Here is a 22,926-nt window from a genome sequence, read left to right as displayed (position 1 = left end):
TTATGACTTTTTTTTAAAAAAAATTAGCGTATGGCACATGTTAGCCAGGGATCACTGAGGTGGTTGGCTGTGAAAGGAATTTTTTTGGGTGGTGTTATCTTACCCACAGGACACCTGAATGCCAGTAGGCATTGCGTGGAGGCTCCTTTCCTGTTCCTACGTGGTTTATTCATTCACGGGAATCAAGCCACCAAGCTATGGACTTCAGCGGAGTGCAGGTTCAGCATCTTACCACGTGAGCCCCCATGGCCTCTTTTAGGACCTTTTTGTGACAGTCATTAAGCGAATACAGCAGTTGTAAAGCAAACATCATGGTCAAGGGAATGCTGGGGTTGTTAAGCAAACCCGTTGTTTGTTATGGAGCGGATTTACCAAAAACTAGAAGAAAGTGCCAGTTTTCGGCAAAACCAGCGCAAAACATGGTCATGTGACCACAGGATGCTGCAAACCGCTATAAATAACACTGTGTTGTTGAACGCCTGAAGTGAGGTCACATGACCATGGGATTAGGAGGTGGTCCACCATCAGAACTTTGGATCCTTTTTCAAGTCTTAAGTTCTAAGTTAAGTTAAAGCTTAATCTTAAATTAAATCTTAATTCTTAAAGTTAAATCTTAAATTAAATCTTAATCTTAATCTCAAGTCTTAATCTTAAATTCTCCTTTTTCAAGTTGGTCGTAACTTCAGTGATCACTAAACAACTGGTCATAAGTTAAAGGCTACCTCGACCTATACAGATGAATGCTGACGATCAAATGGAGCTAAATGCACTAAAACAAGAAGTTTTAACACTCTTCTGGAATGTGAGAACCCAGTTTGTTTGAAGTCTATTCCATAATATGGGGCCACCACAAAGACGGACTCTTGCTTCATCCAAGTTCCTCAAACTTTATGAGCAGGATGGACTCTCAGCAAGACTGCTTGAGGAGACCAGAGCAGATGGATGGAATCAATTTGGATAAAAAAAGATATGGATTTAACGGGACCGCCTACTGCTACCGAATACCTCTCACTGACCCGTGCGCTCTCACAGAGAGGGACTCCTCAGGGTGCTGTCAGCTAGGCAGTGCCGTCTGGCGACACCCAGGGGAAGGGCATTCTCTGTGGGGGCTCCCACCCTCTGGAACGAACTCCCTCCAGGACTTCGTCAACTTCCGGACCTCCGAACCTTTCGTCGCGAGCTTAAAACACACTTATTCATTTGCGCAGGACTGGATTAGATTTTAAATTTACTGGTTTTAATGGGTTTTTATTATTTATACTGTTTTTAATAATTTGGCTATAGAATAAGTTTTTTAATCGTTGTTTTAGTCTGTATTTATATGTATTTTAATTGCCTGTGAACCGCCCTGAGTCCCTAGGGAGATAGGGCGGTATATAAATATGAAAAATAAATAAAAATAAATAAATAAATAAATAAAATAAATTAGTTATTAACCAACAGAAAAAAATAAGTTCATTACCTCATAGCTATGTGTAAGTATTTTCTTCCCTGGGTCCTGAGTAGAGAAGTTGAGATATGCAGTGGATTGAAGCCTAGAAAGGAAAGGAGAGGCCTTCATTGGGATCATGAAAGAGGCAGAGTCTTATTTCTTCCCTCAATAACAACCCTGTGAAGTAGGGTGAGCTAAGAGAGCATGACTGGGCCCAAGCCACAGTAGGTTGTTACTATGAAGTCCCTGCTCATAATCCAGACTGCCCTGGTTTGCAATAGTGGCGAATATCTGTAGCTCAGGTGTAGGATGAGGGTGAAAGTTCATTCCCCATGGGACAAACACCACATCAGTTAAAAACCAGGATCCATGAACAACGGCTGGCAGTCAATTACCACGATGCCAAACCCACATCAACATCAAACAGTTTGATTGGAGCAACACAAAAATCATTGGCCACGCTACCACCCGCCATGCTCGTGAGTTCATCAAAGCCTGGCACTCCACAAGCAATTCCATCAACAGACACATTGACCTACAACCAGCCTACGAACCCCTCAGAATCCAATTCAACAGCACAGCCAACCAGAGACAGGACCGACCCTCAACCAACCCATGCAACCCCCCCACACCAGCAGTTCACCTCCCAATGACTCTGATATAATCTCATCTCAAGACCCATCACAAGTCTCACTGATGACTCATAGCTGACCCATCACTAGACCCTCACTTGACACACCTGAAGCCCTTATAAACAGAGGAATAAAGGTAAAGGTTCCCCTCGCACATATGTGCTAGTCGTTCCTGACTCTAGGGGATGGTGCTTATCTCCGTTTCAAAGCCCAAGAGTCAGTGCTGTCCGAAAAAGTCTCCATGGTCATGTGGCCGGCCTGACTAAACACCAAAGGTGCACAGAATACTGTTACCTTCCCACCAAAGGTGGTCCCTATTTTTTCTACCTGCATTTTTTACTTGCTTTCTAACTGCTAGGCTGGCAGAAGCTGGGACAAGTAACGGCAGCTCACCCCGTTATGCGGCACTAAGGATTCGAACTGCTGAACTGCCAACCTTTCGATCGACAAGCTTAGCATCTTAGCTACTGAGCCACCGCATCCCTGTAAAACAGAGGAATGCAGACACTGATCTCCCCTAAACTCCTCTGAAGATGTTACCTAGCCTGGTATTGAAACATTCGGAAACCAACCCAGAAATTTGGAGAATAAACCTTCACCCTCACACAACCCTGGTTCTTGGGTTGTGAAGGTGGAACTAGGCCAAAGTCAACCAGGGAGCTTCTGTGGCATGAGAATGAACTAGCATCCCAGTTTTCCAGCTCCTTCTTCAACATTTTTATCAGAAACTAGGGTAATTCCTGGGAAGTCAGCTATTGGGGAAGGAAACCACACAAAAAAAAGGAGACAGAATTACTCTTTCACTATGATGTTGACAGGATGCAAAACAGGTAGCCGTCCGGTAGCCTCATTGTTCTCCTGAACATTGCTCTCATTCAGACTGGAAGAGACCAAAAAGGAGAACGCAGTTAGGAGAAGCCAATCAGAAACTTGCAGAGGGGGGCAGACACTCTCTTGGTTCCTTACCTGTGTGCACGGATGGTGAAGTAAACGAACTTGTCTGGCCAGGTATCGCCTTTGGAGGAGCGGAAGGAAACCCGGAGAAAGGCCTTTAAGAAGGAACATCAGAGGTGGCAAAGCCTGTCAGAATGCCTGTTTCATCTGACAGCTAAAACAGCTTCCCCCCCTCAACTGCAGCTTCCTAAAATACAGGTAATCCTCAACCCCTCAATTGAGCACCAAATTACTGTTGCTAAGTGAGACATTCATTAAGTGAGTTTTGCCCCATTTTACGACCTTTCTTGCCACAGCTGTTAAGTAAATCACCCCAGTTTGTTAAGTCAGTATGGTAATACTCTTGTTAAATGATTCTGTTTTCTCCATTGGCTTTGCTTGTCCAAGTTTACAGTTTTTCACTAGCTTATAATATAAGGTACAAAAATACAAAAGCAAATAGTAGGAAAAAAAGAAAGGGAAAGGGAGAAGTATAGAACAGAAGGGGAAAAAGAAAAAAAATTGGTGTTGACTTCTGACTCCCTTGGTGGAGTGGAATAAGACAGTAACATCAAACCTCAACTTTTTACTTGGCCATAATAATATAAACAAGCCAGTTCTGTAACAAAAAATCTTTCAAAGCAGTAAAACCCAAAATCAAAGTTTCATTTTTTCCGACCTCAAGCACAAAGTTCCAAGTAGAATCAAAAGTACTTATATTCTTTTCTTTGATCAAAGCAGTCCATTGACTTTGCTTTTCAGAAGGTTACAAAAGGGGATCACATGATCACACTGCATCTGTCATAAATAGGAGTCAGTTGCCAAGCATGTGAAATTTGATCATGTGACCAGGGAGGTGTGCAATGGTCATAAGTCACTTTTTTTCGGTGCTGTTGTAACTTTGAACAGTCACTAAATGAACTGTTATAACTTGAGGATTACCTGTATTTTGGATGCCAGATCCCATTGACTGCAAAATCTCACCACCCTATGTTGTTGGTTGTGTTGGGAACTCAAAGAGCCTACTTTGTAGAAATGTTATGTATTTGCCTGTTTCTCTTTTGGCTATTGGATTGATTCTGTTTCCACCAATCACTGGGCGAAACAAAGAATGGAACTTGCTGTATCTATCTATCTATCTATCTATCTATCTATCTATCTATCTATCTATCTATCTATCTATCTATCTATCTATCTATCTAATGTGTATGCCACTTTGGACGGTGAGATGGGTGGCATATACATTTAATATATAAATGAACATTGTAATCCGTGCCCTGTCTCTCAGTCCCTTTTCTGCTTTTCTGTACAGTTATAAACGTACAGAGTAGAAATCTTTTCTTTGGAAAACAAGAGAACGCTGAATTCCATCTCTTCTTTGCACAGTAATTGTACACAATTGGGACACATAGCTAGTCTCGCACACAGGAATGTTTTATCTTTCACATTTTGCTTTCACACACTTTTGCTCTCGTGGATATCCTTTGCTTCTGTGCTTGATCTCATTCCCACATCTTACCTGAGTGCCTGCCTTGAGAGCGGGCGGCCTGAAACGGCAGGAGCTGTGGCGTACGGAGGCATTTCCTGGGAATCCATGCATCTGACAAGCTGGGAACAGAGGCCAGTTTGACTTGAAGCAGAAAGAGAATTTTTTTAAAAAAATAAATAAATCAGATCATGACCAGGGAATATAAAGAAAAATGACATACAAGAACCAGGCTATTTGCCTTTTGCAAGCCTGTCCAGGCACCCAGAATTTCAATAGATACACACTGTCAGTTATACCTTTGCCAAAATACATTTAATGAAATGCAAGCATAGGCCTTCTTCGGTAATATTTCCAAGCTATGGAACTAAAACATACAAAGAATAGTTGCAGGAATTAGGTATGTCTAGTTTAATGAGAAGGACTCAGGGTGGGACATGATAGCAGTGTTCCAATATCTCAGGGGCTGCTGAGGTGGGATTCAGTGGTGGTGGGATTCAGCCAGTTCGCACCACTTTGGGAGAACTGGTTAACTTTCTGAGCAGTTTGGTGAACTGGTTGTTGGAAAAAATCATTAGGGCAGAGGACCGGTTGTTAAATTATTTGAGTCCCATCACTAGAGTCAATCTATTCTCTAAAGCAATTGAAGGCAGGATAAGAAGCAATGGATGGAAACTAATCAAGGAGAGGAGCAATCTAGAACTAAGGAGAAATTCCCTGACAGTTAGAATAATTAATCAATGGAACAACTAGCCTCCAGAAGTTGTGGGTGTTCTAACATTGGAGTTTTTTAAGAAGACACTTTGTCTGAAATGGTATAGGGCTGCCTGCCTAAGCAAGAGGTTGGACTAGAAGATCTCCAAGGTCCCTTCCAATTATTCTGTTAATCCTCTACCCAACTCATTAAATCTAGCTAATCCCATCCCTGTTATTTGTCTGCTGGCAGACAAAGTAATTTTCTTTCAATTGATCTTTCCTTTTCCCCCGATAATTAAGGGGAAATTAATATATAGCTGCATAGATTGATTGCTTAGATTTCTGTTAGCTTCAGATTACTTTGCAAGGGAGCAGCTACAGACTTATGTGCAAGGAGTTTACTTTTGTCATCTTCTGGGAGGAATTTCTTCCAGATTTCTCAGTCTAAACTAGATCTCTGGGGGTTTCTAATAGTCTCCCATCTACTGTATGTAAGTTCTAAGCTGGTTTGATGTTGCTTCACCTTTTCTAGAGTGTGGAAAACTTGGTGGTCTCTGAGCTTGGCTGTTTGTTTGCAGACATTTCATTACCCAACTAGGTAACATCATCAGAGCTAGTAAGTGTGGGGTTTGCTCCCTCTTAGTTGTATATCCAGTAGTTGTATATTTTTCCTGCTAGCTGATCTGCCAACTCAGCAAGACCATACCTGCCAAGTGACCCTGCTGGTGACACCTGAATTCTGAACTACAAAAGTCCAACATCTCCACTTTAACCCCCCTATTCTTTTCCTTCCCACTGTAACCCCCACCCCAAAAAAATTCATCAAACTCACTTGAAGAACTGAAGCTCCCTGGAAAGATAAAACAGAAGAGTAATGAAAAGAAATGGCCGGTTCATATGCCAATTCTCCCAGATTTTCTAGTTTCACTGTTAAGTTCAGTATGAAATTTGGGCTCAGCTTCAATCCTTTAGATCTGAAATACAAAAATGGACAATATTTCCTCAATGCCAAGGACCCCTGGTCACTTCCTCTCTCCTTGTATCCGCTTTCCTACATCTAGAAAATAGAAATGGCAACTAAGTCTGTTACAGGAATTACAAGAAAATGAATGCAACACCTTCTATTTGGCCTTTATTGCAAACCACTAAACTGCCCATCTCCAGCACAAGAGAACTGACAGAAACAGATACAGGACACGATCCAAGCGATGCAACTCAGACCCATTATATAAAGGGGTTTGTGGAAGAAACAACTTTCACAGGCTCTGGCATTTTGTATATGATTTCATCATAAATCTTGGGTTTAGCCCTCAGCTTGTGCACAGCTTCCTACCAACCAGAGATGCGCTTTGTAATGATGGTTGAGGTGTATCTCCTGGTCTTGCATGATATCACATATTTCCATGGTGTTGTGGCCCGCCAGTGGTCAGCAGATTTGGCAGCAGATTTGGACAGTGAGGAGATTGGGGAGGAACATGAGCCAGTCCTGGAGTGTTGTGTCTTGCCCGCCCTCAGAGCAGCCGGGGCCTTCTTACCTGCTCCCGAACACTGAGGAATGTATGCCTCCCGGCCCAAGTCCTGGCTCCATGCCCACACAAACTGCAGAAGAAGGAGAATCTCCCTGCCCCAGCCCTGACTCCATGCCCAGGCAAACGGAGCAGCTAGACCCCTCCCCCTCCTCCACAGCAGGTGAGCCTGAGGAGGGTTTATTCCCAACAGCTAATTGGAGTAATCCTCGCATCAGAAGATTGGATAGGCGGAGGCAACAGAGGGAAGGGAGGGGCAGGCCTTAATGAGTGCTGAGTCATGGAGCCACACCCCATGGCCTATATAAAGGATCTACTTTCTGGCAGTCTCTGAGTCAGGCAAAAGTCGAACTTATCTTGCTGAAGTCACTTACTGGTCTCCTGCCTGCTCTGAGGACTTTGCTAGGACTTTGGGCAGAGCTGCAGAGGCAAGCCTGATTCGGATTTCCCTGACCCAGCTGTCAGCGGAGGAGTGGGACACGACATGGAGTCTGGGGAAGGCTCTGATGGGGGCTCTGAGGCAGAGAGGGGGCCAGAGCCATATGCCAGTTATTAGCTGCCTTTGGAGTCAGACATCAGTGAGGCAGATGAACAGCAGGACTCTGTTCCCTGTGTGCACATGCACAGAGTTGCCAGACGAAGGGAACAGCAAAAGAGCAAAGGTCGACTTGAGAATAAGGCCACAGGTGGATGATGAATGGCCCCTCCCAGAGGGAATAAAAGAGGAGTGAAAAGGGAGTGGAGTTTGCAGGAGACAATTATTTCATTACTGCATTCTTGCCAAGTATTGCAGCATTTGAAAGATATCAGTCTGGCCACTCTCCAAGCCTGATAAAGGTCGGTAATTGTGAACTATCTTGAAAGACTGTGGGAGAGGAAAGACTTGCTGGAGAGGAATTCACTGTAAATTAAACGAAAGGGGTTTATCGAGACAAGGACTCGGCTTTGTGCTGTTGGGGAAGCCCAGGTCAGAAAAATAGCAAAGGACAGAATTAAAGACCATTGACACTATATGTTACTCACCCTGAGAAGTTAAAAGATACGGAAAGATCAGGCACACAAATTCCATCCTGACCACAATCTTTCTGGAAGGGAACCTGACAAAATATGAGAGAAACAGCAATGGGATGAGCAACATGGGCTAATGAACAGAAAGGACTTTCTTAAGGAGGGCATAGATGAAGCAGCCATAAATTAAATGTATAGATGGGTAGAATCATGTATCTTACATGGGATAATATGTTTATGAGTTCCTCAAGCATCTATATACTAAAGCACTTGTGTTTATCTGTTTGTCTGTTTTACACTTTTCAGTTGCATTATAATGCCATAATGTTTGAAGTGGGCACCTTGCTAACTTTACTGGGTAAACTTGCTAACTTAAAAGAACCCAATTATCCATTACTCCTGCATAAATGAAATGTCCACGATGTTCAGACCAGCTTGCATTGCAAAGCTATGGTTTTGGTTGTAGCGTCCCTGTGGTTATATGATTGCAAATTTTGACCAGCTTCCTACAAGAAAAGTAAATGGGGAAGATAGCAGGAAGTCAGAAGTTACTTTCATTCCCTCTGGTTTTTTTGCCCACCTGTAATCTTCTGTTTAGGTAAGTAAATATTGACTTATTGTTGAAGTTTGTTTATCAGTACAGTTATTTTTCTATTGATGATGTTTGGTCTTCTTAGATAATCATGGGGTGACCATCGTTGTAGGGGGGAAATTTGGTCAGCTTAAAATTGAATGTTCATTCTGGTCACATCACCTTTTGTTCAAAGGGTGATCCAATGGGTCACAGGATTATCTAGTTCCTTAGGATGGGCTTTCCAGTTTTCTCATTATGAAATCTGTATGACAGCTCTCCTCTATGTCAGCGTTTTTCACCCTTGGCAACTTTAAGATTCTGGCTGTGGAATTTTGGGAGTTGATATCTGTCCATCTTAAAGTTGTCAAGTTAAAGTTGTCAAGATTGAGAAAAGCTGCTTTATGAACACAAGGGGAATCCATTCAATCACACAATCATAACCAATGACTGATTTCAATTTAACCAGGTTATAACATACCTTTCATATTCGTGAAATCCCTTCATAACTAATATGCCTATGAGAGTTTGGAGGCAAAGTACATCAGCTGACAGATTACCTTATAGTCAATAACTCAACTCAGATGGAGAGAGATTTAATAGAAAGCATTTTAGAGTCTCCGTATTACTGAATTCTATAAATGAGACTGGGGACATCCTACTACAGTTTCCAAGATTCTGTATTTATGTGAGACTCCATTGAAAATTCCTTGGTGATATCTGTAGTTCTTGTTTCCTCAATTTAGCAATCTCTGTGGGACTTGGCAACACAAGCTCACATGAGTGGAGTTGTGCACGAATGCGGCGGTGCACATATTGGCTGGCCAGTCACGCGGCCCAGTGGCAATTAGCCCATGGCCCAGTAGAGGGTCGCAGAAAACCTGTACTAGATAAAGGAAGTGCTAAGACAGACTACAGAAAAATACCTCAATGTCAGTAGAGGTTTTTGTCTCAGGATGAAGGACGGGTTGCAGATTCCTGTTATCTAGTTGCTCCTGAACTGAGAACTTTGTCCACAGCACAACTGGAGAGAAGGAGTCATCAAGGCAAACCTGGGGCCAGTTAAGAAAAAGATTCTGCAGATCAGACATTTCTATCCAGATCAGTACATTTCTCCATTCAGTGTTATAATAATTCTTACAGCTACACTCCTCACAACAGGAACTCCAAAGGCATCCATTCCCCAATTTCTCACCAAAACATTTGAAGCCAACCTACCTTGATATCTAATCACCCTAAAATGCTGAAAACATGCTAAAACACCACAAACAAATTCATGCTCTCTCCAGATAGAATAGAATAGAATAGAATAGAATAGAATAGAATAATCAGTTAAAAAGCACCAAGAAATATTCATTTAATCATGCGATCATCTGATCTCAGAGCAATAAAATCCACTTCATTCCCTTTAGCCCCAAACTGGAAATCAAATTAGATCCCAAAGTGGAAATCAAATAAATTTCTAGCATCACCTCCCTACCCACCGGTTTAGTACATAATGTATTCATTTCTGTGAAAACTTCTGAGTTCTTGCTAGGAGGGGAAGTTTACCGGCTGTATCGCTGCCATTCCTCTACTGCATTTAAAAGTCTCTTCAATCTATAAAGCTGAAACGATTGCATGCTTAGCATTTCTGCAACCCTGTTCTTGTCCTAATAGCTGCAATCAAGGCTGCAGATTTCTGCAGTGGTCAAAGTAGAGAAGGAACATACAGTTGGGCCTTGACTTATGACCAGTCACTTAGCGATTCGTTCAAAGTTTCAATGGACCTCTCCAGGGCTACTTGGACTCAGATTCAAAGTTCTGACCGCCAGCTCTTCCCCAAAGTCATGTGACTGCATTTTCAGTGCTCAGCAACTGGCTCACATTTATATTCGCTTGCAGTGTCCAGCAGTATATAAACACATTTTATTACTACTAATGCTTTTACTTCTGATTTGTAGCAAAGACTGCCCATTGCAGAGAATGGATTTGCTTAACAGCTGCCACAAAAAAAGTCATAAAATTGGTGTGATCACATGGTGATCCACTTAATGACTGGCACAACTTGGACCGCAAATCCAGGATCAATTACAGTTGTAAGTCAAGGGCTACCTATATATTCTTTGAATTGTGTCGTGTCACAACAAATTGCCAATACAGGTAGTCCTTGAGCTATGGCCGCAAAACTTTATGTTGCTAAGATAAACATTTGTTAAATGAGTTTCGGCCCATTTTACAACTTTCCTTGCCACAGCTGCTAAATGAATCACTGTAGTTTGGAAATTTGTAACACGGTTGTTAAGTGAATCTGGTTTCCCCATTGACTTTGCTGGTCAGAAGGTCACAAAAGAGGATCACATGACCCCAGGACACTGCAACCGTCATAAATGTGAATCAGTTGTCAAGCATCCGAATATAAATCACATGACCCTCGGTGTAATGTATCTTTAAGAGTTTTGGAGGGAAATTTAGGCGGGAACTTACACGTTCCTGATTGGTTAATGCACCGGAGAAAACTGTATATAAAGAGGGGTTTTGCCGGACGTTCTTTGCTGGGTTCACTATAAACTAAAGAGCTGTTGTCACTCATCTGGTCTCCTGTCTCGTTATTGCCCGAATCTAACACTGGCGACGAGGATGGGATGTAGGCAGTGAGATCGGGAAAAAAGGCGCGAACCCAGCCAGTTTCAAGGACGGAGAGTAGCGATGTCCAGCTACACGCCGCCACCGCCATTCGACCCAGCAAAGGAGAAATGGGGGTCATACATGGCTCGTTTCAAGTGTTTCCTCGAAGCAAACGAACTACATGGAGTTTCGGACAACAGGAAGCGGGCATACTTCCTGAGCCATTGCGGTCCAGAGGTCTTCGACACCGCAGAGTCGCTATCAGAGCCAACGCCAGTACAGTCGGTACCGTGGCAGACGCTGCAAACGGCACTTCGAGCGCATTACGCCCCAGTACCCTCAAAGTTCGTACAACGGTTTGAGTTGAGGCAGAGGGTACAGCGAGAAGGCGAGTCGATAAGCGTGTACATGGCAGCGCTAAGAAAAGCCACAAATCACTGTGAGTACCGAGATTTGGAGGACTCCTTACTCGAACAATTCATTTGCGGGGTAAAAGACATTCGATTACAACGACGGCTGCTGTCCAAGAGCAACCTAACCCTGGCCCTAGCGCTGGACGAGGCTAGGGCTCATGAGATGTCGACCAAGGCGGCAGAAACTTTGCAAAAGCCGACGGCGCCAGGAGCCGGAGCAAAAGCAACTCCGGTCCACAACGAGGAAGTCCAGGCCGAGTCGGAAGGTGAGGAAGAGGAAGAGGCTTTCCACACCCAGAAGCCGGGGAAAGAGGACCGGAGTGAATGTATGAGCTGCGGGGGCCAACACCAACGACAACAATGCAAATTCAAGGACGCAACGTGTCGGTGGTGCGAAAAGAAGGGTCACATAGCGCAGGCCTGTCGAGCCCCCCAACCTTCCCGCCAAAAATTCAAACCGACCAATCAGAGCGCGGGAACCGCAAAGCGGCCCGGGATTGGTCCATTCAAAAAGGGCGCGAAGTTAAACCAGACTTCAGCAAGAGTAGCCCTAGCATCGACGCGGCTAGAGAAAAAGATTTTTACAAAGGTACACGTCGAAGGGGTACCTTGCAAGATGGAGGTGGATACCGGCTAATCTATCACAATGATGTCATGGGACACCCTCAAGAGGGACTTGCCAGCCATCGCGAAGCGCAGGTTACAGTCCCAGCATATACGAGTTAAAGACTACCAAGGAAACCAAATTCCTGTGCGAGGGGGAACGTCAGTCCAAGTCAAGTATGGACAGTTCAAGAAAACCCTGCCAATCACCATAGTCGACGGAACCTTACCAAGTTTGCTTGGACTTGACTGGTTCCGGGCTTTGGGCATGGGAGTGACCGGGGTGTTCCGTAGCGAAATCGACCTCAAGAGTGAACTGCTGAAGGAGTTCGAGGATGTTTTTGAAGATGGCTTGGGCAAGTACGAGGGGACCCCTATTTCCTTCAATTTAGACCCCCAGGTTGCCCCCATCAGGTTGAAGGCTAGGAGGGTTCCATTCGCCCTAAAGCCCAAGATTGACTGGGAACTGGACAAACTAGTAAACCAGGGAATACTAGTGCCCGCTGATCACGCAAAATGGGAAACACCTATAGTCACCCCAGTCAAACCGGACGGGTCAGTCCGGATTTGTGCTGACTACAAGGCAACGTTAAACAAAGCATTGCAGAAGAGTGCATACCCCGTCCCAGTAGTGCAACACTTACTGCACTCGTTGGGACAAGGGCAAGTTTTCGCCAAACTAGACTTGGCTCAAGCCTATCAGCAATTACCAGTAGATAGCAGCACAGCCGAAGCGCAAACCATTGTCACACACCGCGGCGCATTCAAATGCACCCGGCTCCAATTCAGGGTGAGTGTAGCCCCAAGGCTGTTCCAGAATCTAATGGAGCGACTATTGCAGGGTCTACCCGGGGTGGTACTGTATTTTGACGATGTTTTGGTATCAGCCGAAAATCTAGTGGAACTAAGGGTACGACTGAGGAAAGTTTTGGGCATTTTCCGGTCTGCCGGGCTTAAAGTTAAGCTAAACAAATGCCAAATCGGGATCGGATCCGTAGAATCGCGGCGGTTTTTTACTATCAGGTTCGGAGGTTATGGGGGAGGAGTTTGTTCCTATTTGTGAGGGTGGTCCTATCGACACGGTAAGTGGGAGGGGCAGGTATGGCGGAAGCGAGGGGTCATATCAAGTTCCGGGAGCGCGTGCTCGATGTCTCAAAGCGATCACGCGCTCCGACCCCTTAGACTTTTCCCGTTCCCCGGATGGTCAGGATCCTCAGAGCCTGGGCCTTTGGCTGATGTTGTGCAATGCTCGGTCCGTGGTGAACAAAGCCCCCCTTGTTTGTGATCTTATACAGGGGGGTTCCGCGGACCTTATGGGCATTACGGAGACCTGGTTGGGCACTGAAGGGGGCGTGCCCCTTGTTGAGATGTGCCCGCCGGGTTTCTGTGCATTCCATCAGCCAAGGGCCCAGGGTAGGGGTGGGGGGGTGGCGGTTGTGATTAGAGAGAGTCTAGAGCCGAGGGAGACCACTGTACCTCAGATTGCCGGGTGTGAATCCCTCTTTGTGAGATGGGGTCGTAGGTGTCAGATGGGCTTGCTGATCACGTACCTGGCTCCTTGCTGCGTGACAGCTGCCCTACCCGAGCTGCTGGAGATGCTGGCTGGGGTGGCAGTTGAGACCCCCAGACTTTTAGTCATGGGGGACTTTAACTTGCCATCTTCCGGCTCATCATCGACGGCAGCTCGGGAGTTCATGGCTTCCATGACGGCCTTGGATCTGACCCAAGTAGTTGATGGCCCTACTCACATCGGGGGTGGCACTCTGGACCTGATTTTTCTCTCTGGTCAGTGGTTGAGAGATCTGGACTTAAAGGAAATAGTCATCGAACCTTTGTCATGGTCAGATCACTCTCTTCTTCGCCTGGACTTTCTGACCGCCATTCACCACCGCAGGGAGGCGGAGCCGATACGTTGGTTCCGCCCCAGGCGCCTGATGGACCCTGACGGGTTCCGGACGGAGCTTGGGCCGTTTCCTGAGGGTCTGGCTCACGACTCGGCTGAGGAACTTGTGGCGGCCTGGGAACGGGCCGCGGCGGGCCTTAGACCGTGTCGTGCCTTTGCGGCCTCTGACCCGGCGCAGGTCCCAACCGGCTCCTTGGTTCTCCGAGGAGCTGAGAGGGATGAAGCGCCGGAGAAAACGCCTAGAGAGTTCCTGGAGGTCTAGCCGTTCGGAAGCTGATCGGACACTAGTGAAGTCCTATACTAGGACTTACCTAGTGGCATTGAGGGAAGCGAGGCGTAGCTACGCCTCCTCCCTCATTGCATCGGCAGATAACCGCCCAGCCGCCCTGTTTCGGGTGACTCGCTCCCTCCTACACCAGGGGGAGCGGGATGACCCGTTGCAGGGACGTGCTGAGGAGTTTAACGGTTATCTATACGATAAAATCGTTCAGCTTCGGGATGGGTTGGACCAAGATTGCGGTGATGCGGGTGAGATGCTCGAGGTGGTCTTGGCGATATTGTTTGGGATGAGTTTGACCCTGTGGCTCCTGAGGACATGGACAGGTTGCTGGGTAGGCTGAATGCCACCACATGTTTACTGGACCTGCCCTCCTGGCTGGTGCTGGCCACTCGGGAGGTCACACGAGGCTGGCTCCAGGCGATTACGATCGCTTCTTTGGTGGAGGTGTCTTCCGCCGCCTTGAAAGAGGCGGTGGTGAGGCCCTCCTTAAGAAGCCTTCCTGACCCGCTGTTTTAGGTAATTATCGTCCGGTCTCCAACCTTCGCTTCGCGGCGAAGGTTGTAGAGAGTATGGTGGCATATCAGTTTCCCTTGCACCTGGATGAAACTGTCTATCTAGACCCGTTCCAGTCCGGTTTCCGGCCCGGTTACAGCACGGAGACGGCTTTGGTCGCGTTGGTGGATGATCTCTGGAGGGCCAGGGATAGGGGTTGCTCCTCTGCCCTGGTCCTATTAGACCTCTCAGCGGCTTTCGATACCATCGACCATGGTATCCTGCTGCGCCGGTTGGAGGGATTGGGAGTGGGAGGCACCGTCTATCGGTGGTTCTCCTCCTATCTCTCCAACCGGTCGCAGTCTGTGTTGACGGGGGGCAGAGGTCGGCTCCGAGGCGCCTCACTTGTGGGGTGCCGCAGGGGTCGATCCTCTCGCCCCTTCTGTTTAACATCTACATGAAGCCGCTGGGTGAGATCATCAGTGGTTTCGTGTGAAGTACCAGCTGTATGCGGATGACACCCAGCTGTACTACACCGGACCACCCCAACGGCTTATCGAAGTGCTGTCCCGGTGTCGGGGGGCCGTACGGGTCTGGATGGGGAGAAACAGGCTCAAGCTCAATCCCGCCAAGACAGAGTGGCTGTGGATGCCGGCATCCCGGTACAGTCAGCTTAATCCGCGGCTGACCATCGGTGGCGAGTCATTGGCCCCGATGGAGAGGGTCCGCAACTTAGCGCCCTCCTGGATGAACGGCTGTCTCTAGAAGACCATTTGACGGCCGCCTCCAGGAGAGCGTTCTACCAGGTTCGCCTGGTGCGCCAGTTGCGCCTTTCTGGACCGGGATGCCCTATGCACGGTCACCACGCACTCGTGACGCCTCGCCTGGATTACTGCAATGCTCTACATGGGGCTCCCTTGAAGGGCATCCGAGGCTGCAGTTAGTCCAGAATGCGCGCTGGTGATAGATGGAGCCCTCGTGGCTCCCGTATAACACCCATCCTGCGCAGACTGCACTGGCTACCTGTGGCCTTCCGGTGCGCTTCAAGGTTTTGGTGACCACCTTTAAAGCGCCCATGGCATTGGGCCGGGTTATTTACGGGACCGCCTTCTGCTACCGAATACCTCTCACCGACCCGTGCGCTCTCACAGAGAGGGTCTCCTCAGGGTGCCGTCAGCGAGGCAATGTCGTCTGGCGACGCCCAGGGAAGGGCCTTCTCTGTGGGGGCTCCCACCCTTTGGAACGAACTACCCCCCGGACTCCGTCAGCTTCCGGACCTTCGGACCTTTCGCCGCGGGCTTAAAACATATTTATTTAATTGTGCAGGACTGAGCTAGATTTTAAATTTATGGGTTTTAATTAGGTTTTATCTGTATATTTTAATTAACGGGCTTTAAAATAAGTTTTTTAAATTGTTTTTATTCTGTATTTATGTGTTTTTAAGTGCCTGTGAACCGCCCTGAGTCCTTCGGGAGATAGGGCGGTATATAAATATGATTAATAATAATAATAATAATAAAAAGAATTCCTGGGCTACAGAATAGATAGGGAAGGGATTCACCCCACGGAGAGCAAGGTGAGGGCCATCAGGAAGGCCCCAGCCCCTAAAAATAAAACGGAGTTGCAGGCGTTTTTGGGTCTGGTCAACTTCTATGCGGTGTTTCTCAAGAACAAGGCGACAATAGCCGAACCGCTGCATAAGCTACTGGCTAAGAATGCCGCGTGGTCATGGGGGAAAGTGGAAAATAGGGCATTTGAAGGGGTAAAGAACCTATTGTCTAGTGATAGCCTCCTCATCCAATACAACGGCACGTTGCCATTAGTCCTGGTCTGCGATGCATCCCCCTACGGGGTGAGGGCTGTGCTCAGCCATAGGTTACCGAATGGAACAGAAGCCCCTATAGCATATTACTCCCGAACAATGTCTTCGGCTGAAAGGAACTACAGCCAGCTGGATAGGGAGGCTTTGGCTATAGTCTCAGGGGTGAAAAAATTTCACGAATATGTATTCGGCCGAGACTTTGAAATTGTAACGGACCACAGACCCCTGTTGGGCCTGTTAGTGGGCGACTGCCCCACGCCCGTGGCACTGTCACCCAGACTAACTCGATGGACTATTTTCCTGGCGGCATACTCGTACAAGCTGATCTACCGCCCGGGAAAGGAGATGGGGCATGCGGACACTTTGAGCAGATGCCCGTTACCAGAGACTATTGAAGATCCAGCCCCAGGGATACCCGTCCTACTGATTGACTCTTGGGACGCTGGCCCTGTCACTTCCAAGGAAGTGGCAAGGGCGTCTTACAAGGACATTACCATAAGGACTGTGATTGGATGGGTGTTGAGGGATGGCGGAGCGGCGTTTCAGGGACTTTATGAAGAAACGGAAGAATTATCTGTTCAAGGGGTGTCTGTTATGGGGGATAGGGTGGTTATTCCGGAAAAATTACGGAAAAAGGTACTAGAACTGTTGCATGGGCCACCCGGTATAGTTCGGATGAAGAGTCTAGCAAGGAGCTATGTGTGGTGGCCCAGGATGGACAATGAAATTAGTGACGAGATAGGAGATGTCAACCCTGTCAAGAGTCGAGGCCACTACACCCACGGCCCCTATCAGGGAATGGGAGAAACCACAGGGCCATGGTCTAGGATTCACATAGATTTTGCTGGGCCATTTCATGGGCAAACCTTTAATCGTAGTCGATGCCTTTTCGAAATGGTTAGAGATTATCCTAATGAAATCCATAACGGCAGAAGCCGTTATCTCAGTCCTGAGACACCTATTCGTCACCCATGGGTTGCCCGACACCCTGGTATCCGATAACCCGCAATTCACGGCAACACAGTTTGAGGGTACCTAGCGGAGGAGGGCATCAGACATGTCCTCTCGGCGCCTTTCCACCCGGCGACGAACGGACTTGCAGAACGTTTGCTCGGGCGCCAAGAGGCGCTCTAGAATAAGGCAGGCGACTGGCAATTAAAGATAGACACTTTCCTTGCAGTCCAACACAGAACCCCCTGTGTAGCAACTGGCCGTAGCCCGGCGGAACTATTAATGGGACGGAAACTCAGGTGCCAACTAGACCGACTAAACCCCACATACACCCCAGACGGGTACAAGGGAACACAAGGAAAAACGAGGGAAATGACAGTCGGGGACCAGGTGTGGGCACACAACTATAGCGATGGCCCAACCTGGTTAAAAGGAACTATTATAGGGGTAACCGGTCCGAAATCATATATTGTGGATATGGAGGATGGCCGGGTATGGAGACGCCACATAGATCAAATACGCAAAAGACTAGCAAGTAACAGAGACAAAAATCAGCCAGGCCCTGACTATCCAATGTTTGAATTCACAGCTGACTCAAACCCGGGGCAAACGAGGGACTTATCTGAGTTCGACGAAGTCCAGCGATGCCAACCGGGCCCTCAGGAGGACTGCAGGGACAACTCTGCAAATAATCCAGGGCTGGATAGCCCAGAGGAGGAGCTTGGAGGAACTCACAGTCCCTCCGGACAGCTCGACTCACTCCCCAAGAATGAAGTGCGCAGGTCTGAGCGAGTTAGGAAATGCCCAGCCTACCTGCGTGACTACGTAGAGAAATAATATGTTAATGTTATGTAAATATGGTTACAATGCGTTCTGGGAGGGGAGGAGTGTAATGTATCTTTAAGAGTTTTGGAGGGAAATTTAGGCGGGAACTTACACATTCCTGATTGGTTAATGCACCAGAGAAAACTGTATATAAAGAGGGGTTTTGCCGGACGTTCTTTGCTGGGTTCACTATAAACTAAAGAGCTGTTGTCACTCATCTGGTCTCCTGTCTCGTTATTGCCCGAATCTAACACTCGGGATGCTGCAATGGTTGTAAGTGTGAAAAATGGTCATAACTCACTTTTTTCAGTGCCTTTGTAACTTCAAACAGTCACTAAGTGAACTGTGGTAAATTGAGGACTACCTGTAGGCAGGAAATTTTGCCAGAGGGAAAACGGGCTATCCGTAAGGCCATCAGAACTGAAGCAATTCACAGGTTCAAGTTTTTCTTTAAATTACAATAAGTTGATAGAAGGCCAGAAATCAATGGGCTTCACTCCTCAAAACAGCTGATTTCATATGAATCAGTTCAAAAGTAACCACAGGCTTCCTCAACCAGGGGCTAAAAAGATTTGCATATCTAAGAGGGAAGAGGGACCATAAGATTATAACTACCAATTGAAAAGAAGGTCAGAAGTCATTATACAGGCAGTTGTCAACTTACAACCACAAATGAGCCCAAAATTTCTGTTGATAAGATGCTTTTTCAAGAGGCAACTGGGCTTTCTGGTTTTTTTCTTTGAAGACATTTCGCTTTTCATCCAAGAAGCTTCTTCAGCTCTGACAGGATGGTGGGGAATGGAAGGATTTATATTCCTTGCAGACAGATGGTCATTTGCATTTTTTTAGAGAGTCGTTGAGGCCTCTTGGAGGTTTATATGTGTCCTCAGGGTCACCTGAGTAGTTTTTTTCTATGTCCTTTTTTTCTTGTAATTTGTCTTTTACTCTATGAAAATTTTTTATTTTTATTTTTAAAAAGGAAAGCTTAACAGTATTTGTCAATCATTAACGGTAGAGAGAGGGGCTTAGGACTAACATCACAAGTTCTGTGATTTGTCCAAAGAAGCCAGAAAGTTAAGATTACTGAAATGTAATTTGTGATATCCTTGATGCTGCCTTCTTAAGGGACCCAACCAGTGGTGGGATTCAATTTTTTTTACTACTGGTTCTGTGGGTATGGCTTGGTGGGTGTCACATGGCTTGGTGGGCATGGCTTGGTGGGCGTGGCAGGGGAAGGGTACTGTAAAATCTCCATTCCCTCCCCACTCCAGTGGAAGGTTCCTCAAAATCCCCATTTCCTCCCAACCAGCTGGGACTCGGGAGGCAGAAAATAGATGGGGGCGGGGCCAGTCAGAGGTGGTATTTACTGGTTCTCCAAACTACTCAAAATTTCTGCTACTGGCTCTCCAGAACTGGTAAGAACCTGCTGAATACCACCTCTGGACTCAACTATTCCCTTCTGGGCAGTTTGGATAAGGGCATAATTTTATCTACCTGAGCCCACAGAGTCTTGTTGATGCAAATGGGCGTAACTCCAAGTTGGAGAGAATCTGAAAAACTGGCCGTCTCATTCTCTAGCATCAGGCGTGGTGACGTCTGTTTAACATCAACTTGGAAGCTGAAGTTGATTGTGACTCTCAAAGAAGCTTGTTAAAAAAAGAGTGAAAGGGGAAGACAGAAGAAAAAAAACTGAATAAAATAAGCATTGACTGAGAGAACAATTCAGAGAAAAATTCATAGCAAGGACAGCGATGAAGCAAAACTTAGGGCCTGTTCCCACATACCAGGAAGATGGGTTTTGGACCAAGGGGCAATTTTCAAATGGGCCTCTCCTTTTAATCTTAATGGCTAGATGAGTACAAAATAAGACAGGCAGTCCCTTAAATAGTCAGGCCCTAACCATGAAGGACTTTAAATATTAATGCCAATATCTTATATTGTATTATGGAAACTCTGAGTTCTAATCCTTCTTCAGACACAAAGCCAGCTAAGTGGCCTTGGGCCAATCACTTTCTCTCAGCCCAACCCACCTCACAGGGTTGTTGTGGGGAAATTAGTAGTAGGATGTGATGGCTATGGCTTACAAAAGGAGTATTAACTGTGTTTCCCCAAAAATAAGGCTGGGTCTTATATTAATTTTTGTTCCAAAAGATGCATTAGGGCTTATTTTGGGGAAAATACAGTACTAAAATGTGTCCATCCGATTGACGATCTCAACTGGGGCTTATTTTTCGGGTATTGCTTATATTACAAGCATCCTTAAAAATCATGCTAGGCCTTATTTTCCAGTTGGGTCTTATTTTTGGAGAAACACGATAGGTGTGTTTGCCACCTTGAGTTACTTATACAAATAATAAAATCAGTTGATGAGAAACAGAAATGGCAAATGAAAAGAGTGGTTGCAAAGTAAATTATCAACACTTAAGACATAAGAGAAAGAGGAGAGTCCTAAAACCTAAAACATTAAGATTATTAAGCAAAAGAACGGTCATGCTGAGATGTTACCAGAGCTCCATTTCGTGCTGAGAAGAGTTAAGGTGAAGCAAAGACTGACTTGTCCACGAGAATCAATTCTTGAAATCTTCCTGCTTCCACATTCTGGATGATCCAGAGGGATCAAATCAGGGGAGAATCTCAATGAAGTGAGGACAGTGAAAACAGGCCGGGATCTGGAAAGCAGAAGAAAGGTGTTATGATTTTTCCTAACCAACTGCCTTCCAAAATACAGAGATCTCCGATAAGGCCTAATCTTAGCATAGGGGAAGTGCCATTTCACAATCCCCATGTATCTCTATGCAATATGCAGCACAATTCCTCTTTTACCATTAACAAGAGTGAAGTTTCTTTTGAGTCAGGTTTAGCTTCCGGTGATTTTGTGGACTCATTCATGTTGTAGTTTTCTTGGCAGCAGGAAGTGATTTGCCATTGCCTCTTCCTATGTTGTCTACTCTATGGCCTTGGTCTCTATCCTGGTGGTTTCCCATACAATTAATAACTCTCCCTGCTTAGCTTCCTAAACCAGACAAGATTGGCAAGAAGCTGTCAGCTGCTGTGATTCCACAACCAACAATTGGACATAACAACTGTCTCAGCTCACACTGCAGGTTCCAAGTCAATGTGAAACTACCACTGTGCCACAGGCCAAGCCATGCTCCCAAAAGTATTTTTTAATTACTTTTGATTTTATCCCACTCTCAGATCATTTTACATAAGGTGTACACACACACAAGCACACACAAGCATAGATAGATAGATAGATAGATAGATAGATAGATAGATAGATAGATAGATAGATAGATAGATAGATAGATAGATAGATAGATAGATAGATAGATACTGTCCTAAACTGATGGATATTTTATTAAGTCCAACCACACAATAAAGAATATTTTATTCTTCCCAAGCATCCCACTGCATTAGACAGCAAAAGAAACTCCTGGGACATTTTCTCTCCAAGAGTATAACTTTACTGGAAAGCCATATGGGTACAGAAATGGATAAGCCAGTTCTGACATTTTTGCATGTCAATAGTATAGGAAATCTTTTCCTTCCCACCCCTCCCATGTCCCATTGTCCACCAATCTAGTTGCATTTGCTTTATTTTGGAAATGGCCTATCTGCCTCGGATTCTGTCTGTTTGCATTCCAGAGTTCCCTCCCAAACCTCCCTTACATTCCAGTGCCTTTCCTCTTCCCTTCCGTTACTGTTGTCTGGTTGTGAGCAGGGCTGCATAGCGAGTCAGCCAGGACTATTCTATTCTATTCTATTCTATTCTATTCTATTCTATTCTATTCTAGTCTAGTCTAGTCTAGTCTATCCTATCCTATCCTATCCTATCCTATCCTATCCTATCCTATCCTATCCTATCCTATTATTATTAGTGCACTTTGCACACACATCCTATACTATGAGACTTAATGCATTTACTAATTTTCATAAGGGGTCACATGAGAAACTGGGAATCTTGTGGAGGACTGAACAAATAGGGATGTGAAAGTGCTTAGGCATACATACATGAACATGGATAAACTGGGGGGGGAAAATAGCAATCACCTTCAAAATAAAACCAATTTCTGTGGGTTGGACAGGGACAGCCAAAAGGCTGGATATGGCCTGGGGGCCATAAAATGCCCAGGCCTGGTCCATGCCCATTTCCACCCCACCCATCCCTACCGAAGCACCACTGCACTTCCAAGAGCTCCAATGGCTATGTCTGTCAGCTCATCCCTGCTCAGATCCAACCTTCCCTGGATGGATTGTCCAAAAAACTGGAGCCCAGGAGAAACAGAGGAGGCCGAAATCCGCTGCGGGGAAAAAGGAAGTAAAAAAGAGATCATTAAGACTGGAGCACATCAACCTAAGCAGTCAGGTATAGCAACCCAGCAATAGCTTCAGTTGGCTATTCCTACCTTCCTTATTTTTGACATTTGGACTTACCTGGCTGTGCACTTCCTTCAGTCGGCCTATTTCACCCAGGAAGATGTAGATGGCCCCCCGATTTTCATCCTCCATCGGAGCTCCTACGGCCACATCTGTAAGGCCATCACCACTGATATCCCCTAATGTGGAGAGAGCTGCCCCGAAACGGCCTAGTCCATTACCTGGGATTCCATGCAACGTTTGAAGGTGAACAAGCTCACCCTGGAATGAAGCATGTGAGTTACATTAGTTAGTGTAATTTTGACTTGCCTCCAGAAGTTGTGAATGCTCCAACACTGGAAGTTTTTAAGAAGAGATTGGACAACC

General features: G+C 46.0%; 1 protein-coding gene across 2 annotated transcripts in view; it reads right to left on the bottom strand.

Annotated features, from left to right (window-relative positions):
• Positions 1-22,926, bottom strand: part of LOC131197286 (integrin alpha-X-like) — a 75,505-nt gene that overhangs the window by 10,987 nt on the left and 41,592 nt on the right. For both annotated transcript variants that reach the window (XM_058181155.1, XM_058181154.1), the window contains 11 exons: positions 22,618-22,821; positions 22,354-22,484; positions 20,686-20,849; positions 19,675-19,826; positions 9,211-9,336; positions 7,729-7,802; positions 6,012-6,153; positions 4,517-4,627; positions 3,031-3,113; positions 2,861-2,944; positions 1,463-1,535 (listed from right to left, as the gene is read on the bottom strand). In XM_058181155.1, coding sequence (XP_058037138.1) covers positions 1,463-1,535; positions 2,861-2,944; positions 3,031-3,113; positions 4,517-4,627; positions 6,012-6,153; positions 7,729-7,802; positions 9,211-9,336; positions 19,675-19,826; positions 20,686-20,849; positions 22,354-22,484; positions 22,618-22,821 — 1,344 coding nt within the window. The remainder of the gene's footprint in view (positions 1-1,462; positions 1,536-2,860; positions 2,945-3,030; positions 3,114-4,516; positions 4,628-6,011; positions 6,154-7,728; positions 7,803-9,210; positions 9,337-19,674; positions 19,827-20,685; positions 20,850-22,353; positions 22,485-22,617; positions 22,822-22,926) is intronic.

Source organism: Ahaetulla prasina, chromosome 4, assembly GCF_028640845.1.
Source record: "Ahaetulla prasina isolate Xishuangbanna chromosome 4, ASM2864084v1, whole genome shotgun sequence".
Lineage (NCBI taxonomy): Eukaryota > Metazoa > Chordata > Lepidosauria > Squamata > Colubridae > Ahaetulla > Ahaetulla prasina.
Note: the sequence above shows the minus strand (reverse complement) of the source record. Positions and strands in the feature narration are given on the sequence as shown.